We start from the raw sequence: 27,428 nt of genomic DNA on the forward strand, positions 1-27,428 counted from the left end.
CGCGCTACGAGCTTGTAGGTCTGCTATTTTTTTTAAATCGTGAAAATTGCGGCACAAATCTTTGAACATATATTCTTTCAGAAGACTTTTTTTAAATGATTTCGACGTCAGGCCTAAATGGGATAAGGATTAGACGGATCATGCGGGTGACTTGAGGGCTTGCCTGCATGGAAAACTCACGGGGACTTTTTTGAGACGTGCAACTTTTTTTTTTTTGTGCTGTAATGTGTTTTGCCAACTTGCTTATTAGTAAGTTGAGACAGGCAGAAGGAGTACAAGCGAGGCTTAACCCATTCTGGGCGGGATCAAGTTCCCTTTTGGTGTTAGCATTATGTTATGCTTTAGCTATTGAAAAATAACAGATCTACAAGCTCATAGCGCGCCACCGAGTGGCGCGCTACGAGCTTGTAGGTCTGCTATTTCTTTGAAAAATCGTGAAAATGTGCCTCAAATTTGGAATATATTTTTTCAGAATGAATGTTTTTAACTCAAATCTTTGCTTCCGGAGGAGGGTCCCTGGAACGACATATTTACAGATGGGGGGGGGGGTCTTGGAGGCCAATTACAGATCATTTTTGGGGGTCCTTGACATGAAATATTGAGTGATATATAGGCCTAGAAACATGAGGTATTTCAGAAAACTGGATTTAGAAGACATTTTCTTTTCAGGCCTAAATGGCTTAACGGGAGAGGTAATGTCAGTGACAGTATGAGGACCAGACCCCAGCACTCGGCCAGATGGCCTGGGCCTCGCCAAACACATGACTTCATCCCTGGGCAGGGCCCGTTTCTGGAGCAGCCGCTATAGACTTTTTTGGAGGGGCTTCTTGCTCCGCTATATAAGAAGCAGCGAGGGTCTGTCCCGTCACGCTGTGAGCTGACCACAATAAGTGACTCTCCGGAGCGAGTTAAGTCTGGGCGCTAATCAGCCCGTGAGGACCCTGTTGGAATGCGTGCTAAGACAGGGAGGAGGAGGAGGAGGAGGAGGAGGAGGAGGAGAGATACACGGCCCATTTTAGCTTTATCTGGGTTTGACTGCGTGTTCGGAGAAGAGATACGGAGAGAGATTGAGAGTGATTGACAGAGTGAGAGAGTGAGAGAGAGAGAGAGAGAGAGAAGCCAACTCCATTCATAGACGACTTTCGAGGCCAATGATGATGAAAGAAAGGGTCGTTTAAATGTAGTTTATTAACCCATTTTGGGCGGGAACCGCTTTTGGTGTTTTAAGCATTATGTTATACTTTATAGCTATTGAAAAATAGCAGATCTACAAGCTCATACGCTACGAGCTTGTAGGTCTGCTATTTTTGAATACTTGTGACAAAATGTGGCAAACGTTTTTAACTCAAATCTTTGCTTCTGAGTGTGTAACTAATAGTGGCCCTCTGGAGTGAGTGTGGAACTATAGTGGCCCTCTGGAGTGAGTGTGGAACTATAGTGGCCCTCTGGAGTGAGTGTGGAACTATAGTGGTCCTCTGGAGTGAGTGTGGAACTATAGTGGTCCTCTGGAGTGAGTGTGGAACTATAGTGGCCCTCTGGAGTGAGTGTGTAACTATAGTGGCCCTCTGGAGTGAGTGTGGAACTATAGTGACCCTCTGGAGTGAGTGTGGAACTATAGTGGCCCTCTGGAGTGAGTGTGGAACTATAGTGGCCCTCTGGAGTGAGTGTGGAACTAATAGTGGCCCTCTGGAGTGAGTGTGGAACTATAGTGGCCCTCTGGAGTGAGTGTGGAACTATAGTGGCCCTCTGGAGTGAGTGTGGAACTAATAGTGGTTCCTGGAACAACATATTTTCAGATGGGGGTCGGCGGCCAATTATATATAATCTTGGGGATCCTTGACATGAACATGTTTGAGAACCGCTGACATAGAAACATGGGGTTTTTCAGAAAACTGTCAGGATTTAGAAGACATTTATCTTGTAGAATTGTTCCCAGGTCTAAATGGGAAGTGTTATGCCAGTAACATTAAAACCTGCACAGTCGGACCCCATGCAGGAAAAGGAGTGTGTTCATATTCAGCAGCTGGAATAATTATACAAAATGAGCATTCTGTACTTTCTTGACTTGTGGTGGGTTATTCTTCCATGAGTATGTTATGTCAACAAGAACATTAAGCACTTAAAGGGGGGGGGGGGGGGATTTCGCTTCAAAACACTTCTGGGGTCATTTTCACGTCGTCTACGCTGGCTTGTTGTTGTCCCAGACCGTTCTTAAGTTGCTCGATTCAATATTTAGATATTTGATATGCATGTGATCAGACATGTATACTGTAAGGTCATTCAACATAAAATAAAAACCACCGTTAGGGTCTTTGAAAACAAGACCAGCTTCTGGTGACTGATATTGTCCTTCTATAATGAACGGGTTTACCTCAAAGGGATCAAATTAACCCATTCTGACCGGGCACCCATTTTGGTGTCAGCATCATGTTATGCTTTAGCTATTTAAAAATAGCAGATCTACAAGCTCATATCGCGCCACCGAGTGGCGCGATACGAGCTTGTAGGTCTGCTATTTTTGAAAAATCGAAGAGCGACTGACATTTTTAGAATCTGATCTCAGGTCAGAATGGGTTCATCAGACCAGTGTGTGTCCGGCGGAAACCTCGTATGAATCTGATCTCAGGTCAGAATGGGTTATCAAATGTCTAAACATTTGAATCAAGCAAGTAAATAAAATAATAATAATCTCACTCGTGTGAAGTGAGGGCCTCTCTTATCATCATCATACATCACATTCCGTGCTCAGCCAATCAAATCATCACAAAAGTCATTCCCCGGCCAATCGCTTTTGGCGTCTTCACTTTTCTGCCCTCACTTTTATCTTCAATTATGTACTCAGCTCGGCCAATCAAATCATCAATCTTGTACAGTAGAGCAAGGCTTCGAAAACCTTTCAGGCAGCGCCCCGCCAAGATACTCATATTTGAACTGACAAGCACTCGGAATTTGGCATTGTAGCATTACTGGGTTTTTTTTTATTGAGTGGTGCAACCACTCCGAGGAACAGCAATGTCCGTGTTCACCTATGTGACTTTAACCCATTCTGACCTGAGATCAGATTCATACGAGGTTTCCACTGGACACACACTGGTCTGATGAACCCATTCTGACCTGAGATCAGATTCTAAAAATGTCAGTCGTTCTTTGATTTTTCAAAAATAGCAGACCTACAAGCTCGTAGCGCGCCACTCGGTGGCGCGCTATGAGCTTGTAGATCTGCTATTTTTCAATAGCTAAAGCACGACATGATGCTAACACCATCCCGTTCAGAATGGGTTAAGTACCTATGAATACCAGTAGGGGCACTGTTGTGCCAGAAACAGAGAGAGAGAGAGATATAGTGCTGCACTGTTGCCTGCTAATGAGAGAGAGAGAGAGAGATGGGGGGGGGGGGGGGGGAGGGGAGAGAGGGGAGTTGCACCACTCAGTTCACACGGGTGTGATTTTTATTTTTTAAGATTAGATTTTTGTGGCTTTTTATGCCTTTATTGATAGGGAACAGTATACAAACAGACAGGAAGGGGGGGGGGTATCTGGAGTGAGACACGGCAAAGGCCGTCGGGCTCGGGGGAGTCGAAACTGTGTTCTTCTGGATCGGACTAGTGAAGGAACACGGGGAAGGTTGACTAGTGAAGGAACACGGGGAAGGTTGACTAGTGAAGGAACACGGGGAAGGTTGACTAGTGAAGGAACACGGGGAAGGTTGACTAGTGAAGGAACACGGGGAAGGTTGACTAGTGAAGGAACACGGGGAAGGTTGACTAGTGAAGGAACACGGGGAAGGTTGACTAGTGAAGGAACACGGGGAAGGTTGACTAGTGAAGGAACACGGGGAAGGTTGACTAGTGAAGGAACACGGGGAAGGTTGACTAGTGAAGGAACACGGGGAAGGTTGACTAGTGAAGGAACACAGGGAAGGTTGACTAGTGAAGGAACACGGGGAAGGTTGACTAGTGAAGGAACACAGGGAAGGTTGCCGTCGATGGGCGGCTCTTCCGAGAGAGATTTTGCGCTCTCGTTAGAAGGCGGGTGTAAGTAGGTGTCATCCAGCCGTTTTTTATGACTTATCGCCTTATCGCCCTGGCCTTGGCTCAGTGGTAGAAGCTCTGTCTCCTGCCAGGACACGTCATTGTCTGTCGAGCGTTAACCCATTCTGACCTGAGATCAGATTCATACGAGGTTTCCGCTGGACACACACTGGTCTGATGAACCCATTCTGACCCGAGATCAGATTCTAGAAATGTCAGTCGCTCTTCGATTTAAAAAAAATAGCAGACCTACAAGCTCGTATCGCGCCACTCGGTGGCGCGATATGAGCTTGTAGATCTGCTATTTTTCAATAGCTAAAGCATAACACGATGCTGACACCAAAATGGGTGCCCGTTCAGAATGGGTTAAAGTGTGTGTGGTACTGGCTACGAGTCAGACAAGAAAACCTGATGCTTTTGGAAGTGTTGCAAAAACCAACAGTTTGATCATGGCTCAGATATCTGTTTTTTTGTTATTTCAATCTATAAATAAAGCTGTGCCTGGCAGCCATCAAACCTGTGCCTCTTGACACCAGCTGGCACCGCACCTTTCTTAAGGCAGGAAATTAGCTTATTCTCGACAGGTTGACATCATGTTTCAAAAATCAAAGCTCGCTGGATTTCCTTTTATAGACTGCTGTCTGTGTGCGCTGCTGTAACACCGCCTGTAAGCCCCAAATGACTGTGTACCCTCCACACACTGCTGTAAAACACCACCCACACTGCTGTAAAACACCACCACACTGCTGTAAAACACCACCACACTGCTGTAAAACACCACCACACTGCTGTAAAACACCACCACACTGCTGTAAAACACCACCACACTGCTGCATAACGCCGCCTGTAAGCCCCAAATGACTGTGTACCCTCCACACTCTGGTGAATTGAATGCTGATATACAGTAATTCTGTAGTCATTATGTTACTAAGTTCTTCTTTTTGCCTGGCTTTTGAAATGAGGTCAAATGGCATGCAGCCAAGTCTATGATGGACTTTTAATGTTTGTTTATAGGGCAGCAGTTAAACCAGGGGTGGGAAACTTGGAGATGGAGAGAGAGGGCCACTAATAGTTCCACATTCACTCCAGAGGGCCACTAATAGTTCCACACTCACTCCAGAGGGCCACTAATAGTTCCACACTCACCCCAGAGGGCCACTATAGTTCCACACTCACCCCAGAGGACCACTATAGTTCCACACTCACCCCAGAGGACCACTATAGTTCCACACTCACTCCAGAGGACCACTATAGTTCCACACTCACTCCAGAGGGCCACTAATAGTTTCACACTCACTCCAGAGGGCCACTATAGTTCCACACTCACTCCAGAGGGCCACTATAGTTCCACACTCACCCCAGAGGGCCACTATAGTTCCACACTCACCCCAGAGGGCCACTAATAGTTCCACACTCACTCCAGAGGGCCACTATAGTTCCACACTCACTCCAGAGGGCCACTATAGTTCCACACTCACTCCAGAGGGCCACTAATAGTTCCACACTCACTCCAGAGGGCCACTATAGTTCCACACTCACTCCAGAGGGCCACTAATAGTTCCACACTCACTCCAGAGGGCCACTAATAGTTCCACACTCACTCCAGAGGGCCACTAATAGTTCCACACTCACTCCAGAGGGCCACTAATAGTTCCACACTCACTCCAGAGGGCCACTATAGTTCCACACTCACTCCAGAGGGCCACTATAGTTCCACACTCACTCCAGAGGGCCACTAATAGTTCCACACTCACTCCAGAGGGCCACTATAGTTCCACACTCACTCCAGAGGGCCACTATAGTTCCAGACTCACTCCAGAGGGCCACTATATTTCCACACTCACTCCAGAGGGCCACTATAGTTCCACACTCACTCCAGAGGGCCACTAATAGTTCCACACTCAGTCCAGAGGGCCACGTTGCTTATTTATGTCGTATCAAAAATAGCACCTAGAGTCCTAGACCTACAAGTTCAGAACGCATTGCACTGCTTGTAGATCTGCTATTTTTGCTATTATTCAAATTGAAATCCTGAATTATTGTTTTTGCTGTTTTTGAATTGGAATCCTGAAAAGTAACTGTATGAATGTAAATACAAATACATTGGACAAGAGACCATAACATTTTAATACTAGTCATTAAATACTAGTCATTAAATACTAGTCATTAAATACTAGTCATAAAGCGGCCTTTTCAGCGTGGCTTTGTGGGAGGCTAGCTGTCTAGAGTGTCTCTCTGTGTGTATCTTTGTGGGAGGCTAGCTGTCTAGAGTGTCTCTCTGTGTGTATCTTTGTGAGAGGCTAGCTGTCTATAAGAGTGTCTCTCTGTGTGTATCTTTGAGGGAGGCTAGCTGTCTAGAGTATCTCTCTGTGTGTATCTTTGTGAGAGGCTAGCTGTCTATAAGAGTGTCTCTCTGTGTGTATCTTTGTGAGAGGCTAGCTGTCTATAAGAGTGTCTCTCTGTGTGTATCTTTGTGAGAGGCTAGCTGTCTATAAGAGTGTCTCTCTGTGTGTATCTTTGTGAGAGGCTAGCTGTCTAGAGTATCTCTCTGTGTGTATCTTTGTGAGAGGCTAGCTGTCTAGAGTGTCTCTCTGTGTGTATCTTTGAGGGAGGCTAGCTGTCTAGAGTGTCTCTCTGTGTGTATCATTGTGAGAGGCTAGCTGTCTATAAGAGTATCTCTCTGTGTGTATCTTTGTGAGAGGCTAGCTGTCTATAAGAGTATCTCTCTGTGTGTATCTTTGTGAGAGGCTAGCTGTCTATAAGAGTATCTCTCTGTGTGTATCTTTGTGAGAGGCTAGCTGTCTATAAGAGTATCTCTCTGTGTGTATCGTTGTGAGAGGCTAGCTGTCTATAAGAGTATATCTCTGTGTGTATCGTTGTGAGAGGCTAGCTGTCTATAAGAGTATATCTCTGTGTGTATCGTTGTGAGAGGCTAGCTGTCTATAAGAGTATCTCTCTGTGTGTATCGTTGTGAGAGGCTAGCTGTCTATAAGAGTATATCTCTGTGTGTATCGTTGTGAGAGGCTAGCTGTCTATAAGAGTATCTCTCTGTGTGTATCTGTGTATCCAGACATAACCTTGCAAACCGCTTGCAAACAATCAGTGCAACATTCTTGAGCACGTTGCCAGTTTAGGCCACAGTCTCACTTACTTGCGCAACCTTTTCCCACATTATGTTTTTGTACTTAGACTTCGTAATGGATGGAAGGTCAATTATGTAGAATGGAAGTCAATAATGCTTAGAGTCGTACCGTATACGCCGCCATAGATATACATCACAGACACCTGACGTCATAGATGACCGATAACGCAGGCTGGGTCGCATGAGGCCAAAGGCCCCACATCCACATGATGGGATATGTTTAACCCATTCTGACCTGAGATCAGATTCAAAAAATGTCAGTCGTTCTTCGATTTTTCAAAAAATAGCAGACCTACAAGCTCGTATCGCGCCACTCGGTGGAGCGATATGAGCTTGTAGATCTGCTATTTTTCAATAGCTAAAGCATAACATGATGCTAATACCAAAATGGGTGCCCGTTCAGAATGGGTTAAGTGGTGCAATTCTACAAATCCCTTCTAAATCCTGACAGTTTTCCGAAAAACCCTATGTTTCTATGTCAGTCGTTCTCAAACATTTTCATGTCGAGGACCCCCAAAAATATATGTAATTGCCCGCCGAGGGCAGGGACCCCCCCCCCCCCCCAGAAGCAAAGATTTGAGTTAAAAATGTTCGCTCTGAAAGAATATATTCAAAACATTTGGGTTTGTAGATCTGCTATTTTTCAACAGCTAAAGTATAACATGATTTATAATGTATTCAGTACATTCAAACGTTTAAAACACCACGTCCTCTTCTCTCCTCTACAGCTAAGGAGCCAGAACCGACTCCGACGCCAACGCCCGTGCCGGACGCACGCCACGGCGGCATCGAGCATCGCGAAGAAGGAATGCCCGTCCAAACAGGACGACGGGACGGCGACGACGACGGCGGCACGCACACACAGAGGCCTGCTCCGCACGCAGACGCATCTACCGCGCGGCCCGGCGGCCGCACGCCGGGCGCGTCCGCAGACGGAGTCACGGTCACGGCGGCGGGCACGCGTCCCGCGGCACCGGAGGCGGGCGCCGCGCCAACGCAGAGACCACACACCACACACACAGAGAGCGCGCCAACGCAGAGACCACACACCACACACACAGAGAGATCAGTGTCTCACACGGTGACCTCCTCCTCCTCCTCCTCCTCCTCCTCCTCCTCCACCACCCCGTTCCCCGACTACCTCCTGGAGGACTTCAGAGACCCGTCCCGGGTGGAGTCCGTCCCGGTGGTCCGAGGGGACACCCTGGTGCCCATGGAGCTGCCCCCGCTGCCCACCACCCGCTCCCAGCCCCCGCCGCACCTGGACATCGCCCAGGGCGGGGACGAGGACCACAGCGCCGCCACGCAGCCGGGGGGGTCGGGCGCAGGCAGTGCCAGCGGCGAGGGGGGGAGCTCCGCCTCCGGAGAGCCGTCCAGGACCGGCGCCGGCGAGGAGGAGGATCAAGTGGATCAGACCCCCACGCGCTCCTGGCTGGAGGAAGGCCTGAGCACGGGCTCCGGGCTGGGGGGGTCCGTGGAGCCGGACCTCCTCCTCCAGCAGCAGCCCGCCGTGGTCTACAAAGAAGACCCCGGGCTGGACCCTCTGCCTCCTACCGTCCCCACGCTGACCGGGTACCGGCCGGGAGGACCGGCCGTGGCCTCGTTTGACCTTGACCTCTCGGGGGGCGGGGTTGTTGTTCCCGGACCCGGGAAGGACGTCTCGGCCTCCAAGGCGCCCTTTCAGCTCATCATCGTGGACGTGCACCACAACACCAACCAATCAGGTAAGGGTGCTTTCACCACAACACCAACCAATCAGGTAAGGGTGCTTTCACCACAACACCAACCAATCAGGTAAGGGTGCTTTCACCACAACACCAACCAATCAGGTAAGGGTGCTTTCACCACAACACCAACCAATCAGGTAAGGGTGCGTTTGGGTCGCGTGTATGAATCACCTATAATGGTTAGTGTAAAATTAAACCAAATGGACCCGTACGGGTCCATTTGGTTTCCTTTTACACTCTCAACAGTTAAATTGTTAAACATCTGCATTACTTCTATTCACAAGAAGTCTACACAATTAGAGCATGTAGAAGAATTGTTACTTGGACATCAACACAGCATGGAATTGTGGACAAAAGCTTATCCAACGACAACTAAATATTCTTTAGGTGTGGGTCTGAGAGGCTAAATGTCATCAAATGATGTTGAAAAGGGTTGAAAACCACTGTACTACAGTGTCACACAACAACAACAACAACAAACAAACAACAACAACAACTAAATATCAGATCAGCGAGCTGGAAGGGTGGCACAAAGCCTTACAGTACGTACAGTAGGGACAGTTGTATCAAAGACTGCTCATCAAACTCATATAACCCATTCTGACCTGAGATCAGATTCTAAAAAATGTCTTCTACATCCTGACAGTTTTCTGAAAAAGCTATATGTTTCTATGTCAGTCGTTCTTTGATTTTTCTAAAAATAGCAGACCTACAAGCTCATAGCGCGCCACTCGGTGGCGCGCTATGAGCTTGTAGATCTGCTATTTTTCAATAGCTAAAGCATAACATGATGCTATAACACCAAAAGGGGTTCCCGCCCCCAAATGGGATAAACATACTGGCTTCATTTGTGATGCGAGTGCTGCATTACGTACTGTAGGCCCTTTCCATGCATACTGTGCTGCTGTATATTATATGGGCTTATTCATCTGATCTGTCTATATGAGCTCTGACTGACTGCGGGCGATTTCTGCTGTGTCATGTCTGTCAAAGTGTTGTCATGCTGTGTGTCGTGCTGTGCTGTGCTGTGTTTAGTTTTATGTCGAATGTTTTAGTGTGTGCGTGTGTGTGTGTGTGTGTGTGTGTGTGTGTGTGTGCACGCGTGTGTGTGTGCGTGTGGGTGCACTATGCTGTGTTGTGCAGTTGCACGCTGTGTGTTTGTGAACAGTGTGATACTTTAATATATTGTATTAACATACTCTACCATACAGCTGTGCTAAAAACATTGTATTCATGATTCTATTTTATTTTATTGGTGCTTTAAATAACGGAGCAACTTGGACTATAGCGTAACACATTTCGGAGCAAAGTCATGTGACTTTGTACGACTCGGCAGCTGCCAATCCAATCACAGCATGTATACACTGTATGTATACGGTTTCCCTCTGGGGGGATATCTAATCTCTAGCTTTAGTCTTACATCAACACTTTAACCCATTCTGACCTGAGATCAGATTCATAACGAGGTTTCCACTGGACACACACTGGTCTGACGAACCCATTCTGACCTGAGATCAGATTCTAAAAAATGTCAGTCGTTCTTCGATTTAAAAGAAAATAGCAGACCTACAAGCTCGTATCGCGCCACTCGGTGGCGCGATATGAGCTTGTAGATCTGCTATTTTTCAATAGCTAAAGCATAACATGATGCCGACACCAAAATGCGTGCCCGGTCAGAATGGGTTAACACTTTACACTTCATATAAAGTATAGCGTAGATGTTTAGTTACCATAGTCTTATTATAACCACATCTTACACTTCATACAATTACCCTACATTTAAGAGTAGTCGGTTATTTTAACCTCCTTTTGTCTCTTAAACCATTTCGGGGGCGGGAACCCCTTTTGGGGTGTTAGCATTATGTTGTGCTTTAGCTGTTGAAGAAAAATAGCAGATCTAAGAGCTTGTAGATCTGCTATTTTTTCTTTTAATCGTTAAAATGTGGCGCAAATCATTGAATATATATTTCAGAGCGAACATTTTTAACTAAAATATTTGCTTCGTTCTGGGGGGGGGGGGGTCCCTGGAACTACATATTTTGAGATGGGGGTCCGTGGCCCAATAGAGATAATTATGGGGGTCCTTGACACACCACTGACATAGAAACATGGGTTTTTAGGATTTAGAAGCCTTCTTTTTGATCGACCTCCAAAATGGGTTAATTATTTCCTCCTCCCCCTGCTTGGGACGGTCATGGAGATTCTCTGCAGCTGGGCGGTGACTCACCCTCATCATGACTGACCCAGACACACCCACTCACTCAGTTCTGACCTTTGCCCTTTGACCTTGGGTTGGGTGGACATTTCTGAACTATTTGGTTAAACCGTCTGTCAGGTGTTCTAGCTGCTCTTTGCACGTTATCACTTTATAGGTTGTATGGTGTGGGCAACATTGACGATGGAGGAGAGGGCCACTATAGTTCCACACTCACTCCAGAGGGCCACTAGTTCCACACTCACTCCAGAGGGCCACTAGTTCCACACTCACTCCAGAGGGCCACTAGTTCCACACTCACTCCAGAGGGCCACTATAGTTCCACACTCACTCCAGAGGGCCACTATAGTTCCACACTCACTCCAGAGGACCACTATAGTTCCACACTCACTCCAGAGGACCACTATAGTTCCACACTCACTCCAGAGGACCACTATAGTTCCACACTCACTCCAGAGGACCACTATAGTTCCACACTCACTCCAGAGGGCCACTATAGTTCCACACTCACTCCAGAGGACCACTATAGTTCCACACTCACTCCAGAGGGCCACTAATAGTTCCACACTCACTCCAGAGGGCCACTATAGTTCCACACTCACTCCAGAGGGCCACTATAGTTCCACACTCACTCCAGAGGGCCACTATAGTTCCACACTCACTCCAGAGGCGGACCACATTGCGTATTACTGTCGTGGCAAAAATAGCTGATCTACAAGCTCAAAACGCGACGGGTTTTGAGCTTGTAGATCAGCTATTTTTGCTATATTTGGAATTGTAACAGCTGAGGGGCCGCCAATTGCCCAGGTAAGGTATAGATACAAGATATTTTTATTTGTCAAGATGCTGAGACGAGACAAAAGCCAGTCCGAGATCAGCGTTATAATAATAATAATAATAATAATAATAATAAAACTTTATTTGTATAGCACCTTTCATGACATCAAATGCAGCTCAAAGTGCTTTACAGAACAATGGAGAATAAAAGAAAAGCAAGGCAACGACATTAAAAAACAAGCAGTAATGCAGTACAGTGAGGACATGAATAACAAAAAAAATCACTTAAAAGCAATGTTGTAGAAGTGGGTCTTGAGCTGAGCTTTAAAAATGTCTACAGAGGCTGCCTGACGAAGGTACAGTGGGAGCTTGTTCCATGCCGACGGCCCGTAGAAGCAAAAAGCTGCTTCCCCGTATTTTTTAGTTGCCATTTTTTTAGGCAAAGCGAGCAGGCCAGCAGTGGAAGACCTTAGCGGGCGGTTTGGGACATATTTAGGCAGGCAGTCATGTAGGTAGGAAGGTGCGAGACCATTGAGAGCTTTATAGACAAGTAAAATTATTTTAAAATCAATCCAATCTCACATGTCTCACTGCAGTTACTAGTTTAGCCACTTATACACTATCTAGTATCTATAATTGACCGGGGTCCCCCAGGGCTCTGTGCTTGGCCCCCTCCTTCAAACAATTAATAACTAAACAAAAAAAATGTATTTCCTTAATTTGTGCAATTTCATTTCCTTGGGGCCCGTTCTATCAGATCCTGTCACGCCGATACATCCAAATCAACCTCTTTTTAGAGCATACACTATATTTATACACATATTGTCTGCTTTTTGTGTTTCTGTAACACCGTTTTAAATAACATCTTGCATGCCCGTTATGTTTAATTTGAAGCACTGTTTGTGTCTGTCAAGCACGTTGCAAACTCTTTTTTTGCGCTGTAACCCTGTTTTGAACTATGAACTGATATTATGTTTACATTAATTTCACCCTCGTTCATACATAAATGGTAAATGGTGCATTTATATAGCGCCTTTATCCAAGGCGCTTTACAGAGATTGCGAAGTGCATTCACCCATTCACACACACATTCACACACATATTCACACACATATTCACACACACATTCACACACATATTGCCCGTTATGTTTAATTTGAAGCACTGTTTGTGTCTGTCAAGCACGTTGCAAACTCTTTTTTTGCGCTGTAATGTAACCCTGTTTTGAACTATGAACTGATATTATGTTTACTTTAATTTCACCCGCGTTCATACATAAATGGTAAATGGTGCATTTATATAGCGCCTTTATCCAAGGCGCTTTACAGAGATTGCGAAGTACATTCACCCATTCACACACACATTCACACACATATTCACACACACGTTCACACACACGTTCACACACATATTCACACACACACATTCACACACACGTTCACACACACATTCACACGCCGATGCCGGAGTCAACCATGCAAGGCACCAACCTGCACATCGGGAGCAATTAGGGGTTTTCAGAGTCTTGCTTTGACACTAACTCTGGGTTTGAGCTCCGTGTCTCTCTACCCCTGAGCCACTGCTGCCCCTACATACTGTTCACCCCTTTTTTCATGCTGTTCGTTATGTGTGTGTGTATAATAAACATAGTGTCTACTCTAAAAAGAGGTTGATTTAGATGTATTGGTGTGACAGGATCTTATGCTGCCTTCAGGAAGGAGATATGGTGTACCAGCATACAATAAGGTCAGACTAAAGAGGTCCTTTGTCCACCAATCGACCTTGAGGCTTAATCAGGAGTTGTAGTAGCCACGGGTTAATGTAGGCGGTGGATATTGCTCTTGTCTTCATGTCTTGTTCTTTGTGTTACGTCAAATGTGTGTATATGTGTTCTGCATACTTGGCTGCTGGGTCGCAAGAAAATAAATCAGTGTGTACTGACAATAAAGTACTATATCATATCATATCATATCATATCATATCATATCATATCATATCATATCATATCATATATCATATCATATCATATCATATCATATCATATCATATCATATATCATATCATATCATATCATATCATATCATATCATATCATATCATATCATATCATATCATATCATATCATATCATGTGTGTGTTTCCTCTAGTGGATGAGATCCTGAGGCTCCTGGGCGGGCCTGGACTCGGTACCGGTCACTTCCCTCAGCTGGGAGGCAGCGACGGCTCCCTCAGCGGCCTGCAGTTCCCTCAGCTCGGAGGCAGCGACGGCTCCCTCAGCCGCCTGCAGTTCCCTCAGATCCTGGACTTCTCCACGCTGACCGGCGGCGGCGAGGCCAGTGGAGGGGAGACCGACTCCGTGCTGCCCGCGCCCTTCACCCTGCCCCCCGCGCTCAGCTTCATCAATGGAAAACACCAGGTATACCTTCACCCTGCCCCCCTCGTACCCTTCACCCTGCCCCCCTCGTACCCTTCACCCTGCCCCCCTCGTACCCTTCACCCTGCCCCCCTCGCGCCCTTCACCCTGCCCCCCGCGCTCAGCTTCATCAATGGAAAACACCAGGTATGCCTTTTGTTTGTTCGTTCATGGACGAGAATAGCAGATCTACAAGCTCACGACACTGCACGCTGCAGCGTGTTGTGAGCTTGTAGATCGGCTGTATTCTGTATTGGAAGTGGTCAAACTATAGCAATAGGATGCTCAGTTCAGAAGCATCTTTTCCATGAACATTTGAATGGTCTCAGCTGTTCCATCAAGCCTGGCTAGCTACGTATGTAGTAGTACATCAGCAACACTATGTTTACAATGATATTACCTAAACAACATATCATGTGTTCCTTTCGCACTCTTTCACTAATCACATGTTGGAAACGTGGCCTAACGGAATGTGACCAGATTTGACTGAGAGCCTGCCATCGTGCAAACTCGTGAAAAACTTTTCACCAAACGTATTGTTTTTTCCCAAAAGGAGTTAATAGCACAGGCAGACTCTTCACATACTAGAGCATGTCTAAACTAAGTGTCAGAGCTAAAATCGACATATAAATATGAAATACATGCTTAAACATAGCTAGGTGTAATGTTACTCTATAAGCCATATCTCCAAAACTGGTGGGTCAAACTGAACAACCAATTTGAAGCTATGATTCCCTGCTTTCATGTGACATGAAAAAATCCAATGGCAGTCCCTCAGTCAAATTTTGTCGCAAATGGTTCCGCCAATTCAATTCAATTCAATTCAATTCAAAGGAGCTTTATTGGCATGAGAAAACATACGTTTACGTTGCCAAAGTAAGTGTCAAAAAATAATAAAAACTGTTGAAAATGGGGAAAGTATATACAGTTGGAGGGGGTGCAGCATTTTGTAAACAGAGCATCAAACTAAAGTAAGCGTTTGGTTGTTCCAGGTGACCCTGGAGCCAGAGCTCCCCGAGGAGGCCAGAGGAGACCAGTTTGAGACGGCTACTCCTGTCCAGATAGGAGAGGTGGACGAGGAGGACGAGGAGGAGGATGCAAAAGAAGAGGAGATCCCCTCTACGTTTGACTATGAAGCCATAATAATCCACACAGACCCCACCGAGAGCGAGACGGTCCCAGGGTCCACAACCCCCCTGACCCATCACGAGGGGGAGGGGGAGGGGGAGGAGGGTTCCGACGCCCGGCCCACTCCGTCCGTAGACCACCACGACGACGACGGCGTCCAGCCCGGGGTGGCGACCGACGAGACGGAACTCGGGGCGACGGACGCTCCGGGCTTCACGGAGGACACGCCCAGGCTGGAGACGGGGGGACGCTTCCCCCCCGCAGAGGAGGCGGCGGCGCCGGCCCGGGCGGAGACCGCGGGGGACGTCGAAGGGTCCACGTCGGCCGAGGACGTCGAGGCCTCCGGACTGGACGTCGTTTATCCGCCGGAGACGAGTTCTCTGCCCCCGTCCACCGCGGCGCGGCCGGGCCCGGGAGGAGACCCCGCTGTGGACGGCTCAGGGAGAGACCACCCGTCACCCCAGGAAGGAGGGGAGACCTCCTCCGGGCAGCAGGAGGTGTCGGGTGACTCGGAGATCGCCGTTACCGTTTTACCAGCCGTGTCCCCCGGAGGAGATGGCACCACCACCACCGCCACCACCACGCGCGCCGCGCACGTCAGCAGATGGACCAAGGACCAAACACAACAACAACAACACCAAGACACAACGCGTCCTGCCCTCGCTGCCACTTACGACAAGGAGCGCGCCACGGCTCCCAAACCGGCCTCACACTCCTCCACCACGCTTCATCGGGCCACGCAGTCTTCTTCTTCTTCTGCGCCCCGACAAACTCTTTCTACTGCGTCTCCCGCGTACACCCGTACCGACCTGACCCCCGACCTCCCGGCTCCCCACGGCCCTTTTCCAGAGGAGGAGTTTGTGGACTACGAGGACCCCCGTAGACCCTTCGTGGAGTCGGTTCCCCAGGCGCCCGCGGTGGCTCGGGGCACAGAGCGACCGCACACCAGCCCCGACAGGATCCATTCCATGGAGGCCACCGCTGTGAACGTCCGAGGTACGTGTGTTGTATCCTATCCCAGAGGTACAGACCATAGATAATGGGTTCTTGATATGACATAGGTTGAAACCCACTGCTATTGGCTGTTCCCTGGAGGTCTGCACCTCATCAATTGACAGTGGAGCTCACTCGGCTCGGGCCTCCTGTGCTTCTGTCTCTTATAGTATTTGAATCATTCTTGTTGTAAAACACGCCTTGTTGTGGGCGTCGAGCAAATGTATCGGCATTGCAATACAGTGAAGTAAACCGCACCTCACACTGCAGTGATTTGAATGGCGTTTTTTTCGTGTCCACGGTCCAGACCTCCTGAATGTTGTGTGTTTTTGTGTCCACGGTCCAGACCTCCTGAATGTTGTGTTTTTTTGTGTCCACGGTCCAGACCTCCTGAATGTTGTGTGTTTTTGTGTCCACGGTCCAGACCTCCTGAATGTTGTGTTTTTGTGTCCACGGTCCAGACCTCCTGAATGTTGTGTGTTTTTGTGTCCACGGTCCAGACCTCCTGAATGTTGTGTGTTTTTGTCCACGGTCCAGACCTCCTGAATGTTGTGTGTTTTTGTGTCCACGGTCCAGACCTCCTGAATGTTGTGTTTTTGTGTCCACGGTCCAGACCTCCTGAATGTTGTGTGTTTTTGTGTCCACGGTCCAGACCTCCTGAATGTTGTGTTTTTGTGTCCACGGTCCAGACCTCCTGAATGTTGTGTGTTTTTGTGTCCACGGTCCAGACCTCCTGAATGTTGTGTGTTTTTGTGTCCACGGTCCAGACCTCCTGAATGTTGTGTGTTTTTGTGTCCGCGGTCCAGACCTCCTGAATGTTGTGTGTTTTTGTGTCCACGGTTCAGACCTCCTGAATGTTGTGTGTTTTTGTGTCCACGGTCCAGACCTCCTGAATGTTGTGTGTTTTTGTGTCCACGGTCCAGACCTCCTGAATGTTGTGTTTTTGTGTCCACGGTCCAGACCTCCTGAATGTTGTGTTTTTGTGTCCACGGTCCAGACCTCCTGAATGTTGTGTGTTTTTGTGTCCACGGTCCAGACCTCCTGAATGTTGTGTGTTTGTGTCCACGGTCCAGACCTCCTGAATGTTGTGTTTTTGTGTCCACGGTCCAGACCTCCTGAATGTTGTGTTTTTGTGTCCACGGTCCAGACCTCCTGAATGTTGTGTTTTTGTGTCCACGGTCCAGACCTCCTGAATGTTGTGTTTTTGTGTCCACGGTCCAGACCTCCTGAATGTTGTGTGTTTTTGTGTCCACGGTCCAGACCTCCTGAATGTTGTGTGTTTTTGTGTCCACGGTCCAGACCTCCTGCCGTGCTCGCTCAATGTGTGTCAGAACGGAGCCACGTGCTACAAGACGGGAGCAACCAGTATCTGCGCGTGTGCACCTGGTTTCACCGGACGCTACTGTGATACAGGTACGCTGGTCACACACACACACACACACACACACACACACACACACACACACACACACACACACACACCTGGTTTCACCGGACGCTACTGTGATACAGGTACGCTGGTCACGTCACACACACACACACACACACACACCTGGTTACACGGGACGCTACTGTGATACAGGTACGCTGGTCACACACACACACACACACACACACACACACACACACACACACACACACACACACACACCTGGTTACACGGGACGCTACTGTGATACAGGTACGCTGGTCACGTCACACACACACACACACACACACACACACACACACCTGGTTACACGGGACGCTACTGTGATACAGGTACGCTGGTCACGTCACACACACACACACACACACACACCTGGTTACACGGGACGCTACTGTGATACAGGTACGTTCGTCACGTCACACACACACACACACACACACACACACACACACACACACCTGGTTACACGGGACGCTACTGTGATACAGGTACGTTCGTCACGTCACACACACACACACACACACACACACACACACACACCTGGTTACACGGGACGCACACACCAACACACACACATGCATTCACAAGAGATGCCTTGAGGCGCCCGCTGGCCTAGTGGTCCAGGAGCGTGCCACATGTAGGCTCTGGCCTGACAGCGCGTTGCGTGTTCGAGTCCCGCTCATGACGACCTTTGCTGCATGTCTCTCCCCTTCTCTCTCTCTCCCTCTTTCCTGTAGTATTTAGTATTATATAGTATTTCACTTGATACTATATCAATAAAGGCAAAAAGGCCAAAAACTAATCTTTAAAAAACAAACAATAGATGCCCATGAGTCAAAGTCCTGAGTCTTTTAGCGGTTGAGTCTGACTGTCCAAGTCGAGTTCTGAGTCTTTGAGTCAAACGAGTACACATCTTATCTCTTGCACACCGGAGATTCTGTTTGCGATCAATTGAAAATGCCGATGATCGGCCCCAATTTCCGATCATATATGTGACCAGTGCCAACAAAACATGCCTCATGTCGCCTTTTCCATTTTTCAGATTTTTACAGATTATTAAAGTACAGAATGTAAGCTTTCATATGATGTATCATTCAATGAAATTGGACAATAATTGAAGGAGATATAACCATTTTAAAATGACTGGGGCCTTTCACCCAAAGCTGAGAAAAGCCCTTTTCAATATTCACAACATTTTATCACCTTAGAGCTGGACAGAAGTGGGTGTGACAATGGGAGGGACAAGAGACAATAGGACGTTTTAGCTGTCAACAGTGCAACACTAGAAACACTGACATGTTTAAGCCAGTAGAACAAACAATGCAATTTGTAAGGTGCCCCAATAAACCCTTTTGAAAGTACTAAGTATTAAATACTAAGTATAAGTATTCAAGTATTAAATATTAAGTTAAGTGTTCAATTTAACTTATACACTACCTGGTTGTAAATAGCTGCAGTACACCATTTTATGCAGGTCTACTTTAAGCAATCAAAGTCAGACAATTGACCCAGTATTTTAAATAAATAAAATCGACGCATCAGGCTATGATGTTGTGCGCTTGTAGATTTGCTATTTTAATAAACAGATCTGTCCACATGCAGTCACAATGCCTGGTTTCATTTATAGTAATTCCTGTGCATTCGATGGGTGGATTCATACTACATCGGGTGTCTATTTAGTGTGCAAGGCTTACATCCGGTCTAAAGCCCACCCACTGTATGCCCTGATTTATATACACAATACATACACGATCCGTATCCTCCCCTCACCGGATGTTGAATTAACAGTACTAACGGCCGTATTTGAAAAGACGTAGCTCTTTGCTGGGTGCGCGAGGAAAAAAATTAAGCGGTTTTCCGACATTTCCTTTTCAATTGATACCGTTTCTTAGAGACGGCCTACACAAACGTTCTATATACCAAATGAAAGCCTGCATTTCATAGTTTACATAGTATATAACCTTTTTTTAAATGAGCAAGAAATGAGCGAGTTGTGATTAAAAGAAAAGACGTGTGATCTCTTTGCTCTTTAACACACGACACAAACGGCTAACTAGGCTAGCTAGCTTCTAGCCTGTTGTTTGTTGGTGAAAGACTCCAAGCTGGGAAGTGTATTTCAGCGAGTAGCTATACGTGGTTTTGTTTATTTTCTGTAAAGTCTAACCCAAATGCCCAGAATACTTCTGTGTTTACAAACACAAGCACGCTAATGGGCGGTGATCAGAGCGTGAAACCTGAGGACAAAGAGATTACAGGACCAATCGTAACCAACATGCAAATCTCGGAACTGCGCTCTTCTGCCTCCAGAAACTTGTTAAAAAACAAGCCCACTTTGACGTATAAATGTATACATTTCATTTGCCCAAATGAACAATCTGTTTGAATGAAAACCTTCTTCAACATTCAAACTGTATTAATATGAAAAAAAAAGAAAATCACATAAAAAAAAAAAACGAGTTTATTTATTGATTTAAGGCATGTTCATTCTGGCGACATGAGGCATATTCTGCTGGCACTGGTCACATATTATGATCGGATTATATACGGGACAACCCTACTGGTATACTGGTATAGTTTCAATTTACAGCTTATTATTTTGACTCTATATTGTTTAGACTGATTGGCTAGATTCTTTGGTTTACCTGCTGTGGCCCTAGTTTACAGAGGCACTACCCTCTCTCTGATTTGATGTTCGGTATATGTTTCTACCTTGTTATTGTACGTCGCTCTGCTTAAGAGCGTTTGCTAAATGCTTAAATTATACATTGTAAATTGTTCAGACACAGAAATATGTTCAGACTCAGATTCGTCACAACCGAACATATCTCTGCGTGGCCTTGTGGAGCTTGTAGATCAGCTATATTTCCGTCACACGACACCACTGTACCACATAAAGCATGAGTAGTAATAATGATGTCAACCATGCTATATGGAATAAGGAGTTGTGTGGTTTTGTTTGCGCACAGACATTGACGAATGCCAGTCGAACCCTTGTCATAACGGAGCAACCTGCGTGGATGGAGTGAACTCCTTCAGCTGTCTCTGTCTGCCCAGCTACGCCGGAGATCTCTGTGAACGAGGTGAGCTTCATGTTCAACAGCTCTGTGGACGAGGTGAGCTCGGTGAATGATGTGAGCTCTGTGGACGAGGTGAGCTCTGTGAACGAGGTGAGCTCTGTGAATGAGGTGAGCTTCATGTTCAACAGCTCTGTGGACGAGGTGAGCTCTGTGCATGAGGTGAGCTCTGTGTACGAGGTGAGCTCTGTGAAAGAGGTGAGCTCTGTGGACGAGGTGAGCTCTGTGAACGAGGTGAGCTCTGTGAAGGAGGTGAGCTCTGTGAAGGAGGTGAGCTCTGTGAACGAGGTGAGCTCTGTTAAGGAGGTGAGCTTCATGACTAAAGATTTTTGCGGGGGAATTTGGTTCCATTTGTACAGAGTTACATTAACATTGATTTTACAATATAAATTGGGAGTCCCAGAGATAGGAATGCCATTAAATGGGGGTCCGTAGACTAATGCATGTCAAACTGGGGGGGTCCTTGAAATTAAGCGGGTTGAGAATCACTGCTAGAGCCGTAGAAATATTCTCTCATGGGGGTCCCTGGCATGTCTATTCAAATGGGGGGTCCGTGTGGGCTAACTAGTGTCAATGTGGGGGTCCTTGACATGAAAAAGTTTAGGACAAAACAATATCCCACCGTGGTCCTTGTATGCAGTTGCAGATCTGGTGTGATTTGGGGGGAAAAAGTATGAAAACTCCTGCAGGATGTCTTGTACACATTTTGCATGTTATTCTTTGTCTGAGGGAAAAATGACCATGTTTGGGCTGTAGAGTTTCTTTCAGTCAGTCAGACACACATACCTATTAGAGCTGTCAAACAATAAACATCGTTTTAAATCGTTGTTTGGGCCTAAAAATAACCACATGAAAGGCATCGCAGGAAGAGGGTGACCGTCTGTCATCATTCTGCTGAGGCGTTGAAACGATGTTTTTAACCCGTTTTGGGCGGGAACCACTTTTCGGTGTTTTAAGCATTATATGTCATGCTTTGGCTATTGAAAAATAGCAGATCTACAAGCTCATATGAACTTCGCTATGAACTTGTAGGTCTGCTATTTTTTGAAAAACCCCGTGAAAATGTGGCGCAAATCTTTGAATATATATATACTTTCAAAGCGAACGTTTTGAACTCAAATCGTTGCTTCTGGGGAACGTCTCTGGAACGACATTTTCGTCGGCGGCCAAATACGTATAACTTTTGGGGTTCTTTTTTTTTTTTTTTAAGATATTTTTTTGCGGCTTACGCCTTTTTATTGATTTTTTTGAAGGGACAGACAGTAGGCTGACAGGAAACGGGAGAGAGATGGGGGAATGACATGCAGTAAAGGCCGTGTCGGGTCCGGGAGTCGAACCCGCGGCACACTGCGACTGGATTACCAGTCCGGTGCCCAGACCGTTACGCTACGGCCTGGGCCACTTTTGGGGTTCTTGACATGAAATATTGAGCACCACTGACATGGTATTTCAGAACACTGTCAGGATTCAGAAGACTTTTATTTTTTTAAAGAATCGTCCTCAGGTCTAAATGGGTTAGAACAGTCACAACAAAGAAGATGTCCTCTGGGGACTAAATGTCAGCACATGCGCCGCCATGTTTGGCTCTCGAGTGAGACCTGAGACGTCAGACAGGATGTAGTTTGAACAGGTATATCATCTGGGCACTGATCTCTAAAATCGTTTTGAACTCGGCGTCCCTATTTCGGAGCATGTCACAGGCGAATGTTTTTTTCTTTTTTAGAATTGTTTGCCAATCTACAAGCTGACGAAGCTATTTGTTTTGAGTAGAAGAAGGGTAATATATAGCTGGGTTTAATTGGGTGAAATAAATCTATAGTCTCCTGTGTGCACTAAGGGGGCTATTATGATGAATGCTGATGCAAGGAAAGTGAGCTGAATGTGTTCAAATGACTGGCATTAAAATACAGTCAATTCTCATAAAGTAGTGAGGTTACACCCGACAATATGTAGGGTATGTACAGACACACACACAGACACACACCGCCCTCTTTTATAGTGCAGACTAGTTAACGTGTATTTTTAAAAACCACATTTTACAGTACATGTGACAATGACGCATCTGTGCAGCATTGCCTTTTTTTTTCCAAGTCATACTAGCCTGATGAGTCTGACTTGGCACCACATACTGTACATACATACTGTACATTACACACACACACACACACACACACACACACACACACACACACACACACACACACACACACACACACACACACACACACACACACACACACACACACACACACACACATACATTCATGATGTCACTCCCTAGAGGAGGACGCAGGGAATCTGGCTGGAAAGAATCCAAGGATTGTGTTGTTGATTGTTTGCACATGAATATCCACACGTCCATATCACCACGCTTCTCTCAACATTCAACATGTTGGTTTTTAATTGTTACATCTTGATTTCTTTCTTTTTTTCCCCTTCTTCATTGCATGGTAAAAAGCTCTCAACACGTCACATCGTGACACGTTGCGAGCTTGTACATCGGCTATTTTCTTTAGATTACAAAGATAAATAGGGCTGCTACGTGATTAATTCATAAATAACTTAATTAAAAACAACAACATCTACTCCTGAGGTTATAAGCATCTATTTCCATGCGTGTGTGCGTGCGTGCGTGCGTCACGTGCGTGCGTGCGTGCGTGCGTGCGTGCGTGCGTGCGTGCGTGCGTGCGTGGGGGGGAATGATGTAACATATGCCAGTCTCCTAATTGCACCCACCCAGTATCATGGACGACGGGAACAAACACAACGTGGACACACAGCCACACACTGAAACTGAGCAAACTAATATACCATTCAAAGCAACAACAACAACAACATTCAGCTACATTATACAGTAGTAAGAAAGAGAACCAAACAGTGCATTTATATCCCACAGACAGACAGACAGACAGACAGACACACAGACACACAGACACACAGCTGCACTACTTACTTACTCTCCCATTCTCTGTTTGCCAGTGGGGAGAAAGAGAGAATCAGCCCCATTATTTTGTGTGTGTGTGTGTGTGTGTGTGTGTGTGTGTGTGTGTGTGTGTGTGTGTGTGTGTGTGTGTGTGTGTGTGTGTGTGAGAGAGAGAGAAAGCTTTTGCAGCTGTGTCTGTGTGTGAGTTACACAAGAACCCCCCAACTAAGCCATTTAGGACGGGAACGAATCGTTGTCACGTTAGCGTTTAAATAACCACTTTAACCATAATTTGAACACTTTAGCTGTCGATTCCTTTTTTTTTTTTTTTTTTGAAAAGTCGTGAAATTGTGGCCTGAATCTTTCAATATATATTCTTTCACAGCAAACGTTTTTCTAACTCATAACCTTGCTTCTGGGGGGGGGGGGGGGGGGTCCCTGGGGTGGGGTGGGCGGGGGGGGGGGGTCCGGCGGCCAATTATATATAATTCTGGGGGTCCTTGACATGAAATAGTTTGAGAACCGCTGATACTGTATATTATAGAAACCTAGGTTTTTATTTCTCCAGAAAACTGTCATGATTTTGAAGACATTTTGTAGAATCAGTTCTCAGGTCTAAATGGGCTAAATGCTGACTTTCTTTGACTAAGCCAAGCTTCTCTTTCATCATTCAAGATGAAGCTGTGTTTTTTAATGCAATGCTGGGCTCTTTTTTCCCCTTCCTTTCTCCTCCTCTCTAACGTTCCCCAAGAGAGACAGAGACAAGAATCATGGTTAGGGCTTTCTTTCTCGACAAGCACATATAATCTAAGCTGCACTTAATATACTGTAGATAGGGTCAGGGCGACGTTTAGCCTGCCTTGGCTTAACCCATACTGAACGGGAACCGCTTTTGGTGTTTTAAGCATTATGTTATGCTTTAGCTATTGGAAAATAGCAGATCTACAAGCTCAACGAGCTTGTAGGTCTGCTATTTTTTTTTTAATTGTGAACATGTGGCGCAAATCTTTGAATATATATGCTTTCAGAGCCAAAGTTTTTAACTCAAATCTTTGCTTCTGGGGGGGGGGGGGGGGTCCCTGGAAAAACATATTTTCAGATGGGTGTCGGCAGGCCAAATACAGATAATCTTGGGAGTCCTCGACATGAAAATGTTTGAGAACGACTGACATAGAAACATGAGGTTTTTCAGAAAACAGACATTTGTAGAATCGTTCCCGGGTCAAAATGGGTTAAAAAAGGTACTGTATATGCATCTATCAATGGGGGCATGTTTGCAGTGTCCTCGGCTGACCTTCCCAAAGTGGGCGCCATGTATGCGTGCTTGAGTTATTAGGTTTGATGATAGCTGCAAGCCCTCCGGGGCTGAAAAAAACACAAACAACTTTCCATCACGGATTGTCTTGGCACATCCAAGCACCTTGTTCTCAAAGCCCTGGAAACGCGCTGAGACAAAAACATGCATTGTTGACCTGAAACCTACTGTAACAACAACGCTAGCTTATGAGGAAGCTTATTGTAGATCGTCTATTGTTGATTATTATTTTAAGACTAGAGCATTTGAAGTGGTCAAACTAGCAATATGTTCAGAAGCATCTTCCATAAAATATTAATAGTCTCGGATATTAAAGGTTAAAGACTCAATCTGTGATTTCTTCACCTGGTTGGAACTTGGCAGTATGTAGAAGTTACAGCCGGAACAGTATCACTAAAACATAATAGCATACATATAACATTTCTTTGTTTTTAGGACAGTGGTTTTCAAAGTGGGGTCCGGGGACCCCCCCCCCCCCCCCCAGGGGTCCTTGAGGGAGTTCCAGGGGGTCCCCAGCTAAATGATAGCTGGTTAGGAAGCCAAATGTAACTAAAATTTTAAATTAACACAGGCTAATAATTGGGGGTCCTTGACATGAAGAAGTTTGGGAATCAGAGCTAGTGTGGGGACCTTCTTTCCTTTCACACGCTTTCACAGATCACTTATATCGTTAGCCTCATGTGCATCGCCTGAGTGACTCATATTTTTAAGGTTTCCAGGAAAGAACTAGGAGAAATTAAAAATCAATCACTATCTTCTGCCTCAGTCAGAGTCCTCTATAGTTGACTGACTTCTTATTGGGCAATCGTGAGAAACCTCTCCTAACGCAGCCTTATTATGGCAGCAGTTCTCAACGTTTTTGGCTGCAGGGAGGGACCCCCAGAAATGCTTTGGCCATGTTTTCGTGGCCCCTGCCCCACACCCCCCCCCCCCAATATAAATTGACCGCTACAATGGCCTTAATAATACATCATAAATAAATAAATAGTGAAACCAGATGTAATCATCAAGGAAAGTTTATGCATGTACTATATGTGTACTATTATGTCTCTTAAAACAGTTTGACTGCTGAAAACGATTTACCAGACTTTTAATCAACCCCCCTTCACTGCCGAGATTGTTGTATTACCTTTAGAGCATACGCTGAATTATGTGGGCTTTTAATCCGCGAAAATCGAGCGAAAAAAGCTCCCCCCGTTTGTTATGAACGGCAGCACCACCCGCCATCTTGGTACACCCGGAAGACGCAGCACAGGACCCTCCTCCATGAGGCGTTGAACCCCATTCGTTTACATTGGCCTCAATTTCCCAGAAGCCCTAGCAGCCCACAGCATGTGACGATTTCCGGTTTCACCGTCAAAACAAATGCATCTCTTCTCTTTCTCCGCGGCGAAAAAGGATTTTATTTATATTTATTACATTACGGCGGATTAAACACATAAAACAAAAGTCGCGTATGTCCGATATGGCAGCGACATTAACCTGGAGTAATCCATTCAAAGCACGGAAACTGTCTCCATCTATGTATCTTAACCCATTTTGCGCGGAACCTGTTTTGGTGTTGAAAAATAGCAGACCTACAAGCTCATAGCGATACGAGCTTGTAGGTCTGCTATTTTGAAAAATCGAAGAACGACTGACATTTTTAGAATCTGATCTCAGGTCAGAATGGGTTAATCAGACCAGTGTGTGTCCAGTGGAAACCTCATATATGAATCTGATCTCAGGTCAGAATGGGTTAATTTCCATTTTCCAGCCATTCAGTTGCAGAACCCCTATGGCCTATGTGGCCTCAGCCTATCAGAATGCTTGTTACATTAAAAATGTAACAAAGACAAAATGGCCAACGATATATTATAGGACTTGGGTCATACAAACGTTCCAGTCGTGAGCCTTTATCTTTTGCTTTAATCCATGGATTTGTGTTATCAAACCTTGCATAATTATACAGTGTACTCTGTTTGCGGCGGCGCCGCGCCGTCGGTAATAGCCGACCTATAAGCCCCGTTCTGCAGAGCTTGTAGATCGGCTATTTTGGGACGCAGACAGCAAAGGGTTGTGGAGGTTAATTAAAGACATGCTGTGTTTTGTTTTGCCGCGCTCATACGTACAGTAACAGTGGGTCTGTCTGTCCGTCCGTCCGTCCGTCCGTCCGTCCGTCCGTCTGTCTGACTGTCTGACTGACTGACTGTGCATGGGCCTCTTTGGCTTTTATGATCCGATTAATTATCACAAACAATGCAACACTGTACTCCAGCATAT

The 27,428-nt window shown here is 46.1% G+C and overlaps 1 protein-coding gene across 1 annotated transcript in view; it reads left to right on the plus strand.

Moving 5' to 3' along the window:
• The window catches only part of vcanb (versican b), a 76,980-nt gene that overhangs the window by 34,534 nt on the left and 15,018 nt on the right, over positions 1–27,428 (plus strand). The window contains exons 7-12 of the mRNA XM_083792978.1: positions 7,902–8,897; positions 14,039–14,307; positions 15,297–16,428; positions 17,725–17,838; positions 20,821–20,934; positions 21,125–21,234. Coding sequence (XP_083649104.1) covers positions 7,902–8,897; positions 14,039–14,307; positions 15,297–16,428; positions 17,725–17,838; positions 20,821–20,934; positions 21,125–21,234 — 2,735 coding nt within the window. The remainder of the gene's footprint in view (positions 1–7,901; positions 8,898–14,038; positions 14,308–15,296; positions 16,429–17,724; positions 17,839–20,820; positions 20,935–21,124; positions 21,235–27,428) is intronic.

This window comes from Protomyctophum parallelum (assembly GCF_964188405.1).
Source record: "Protomyctophum parallelum genome assembly, chromosome: 21".
NCBI lineage: Eukaryota > Metazoa > Chordata > Actinopteri > Myctophiformes > Myctophidae > Protomyctophum > Protomyctophum parallelum.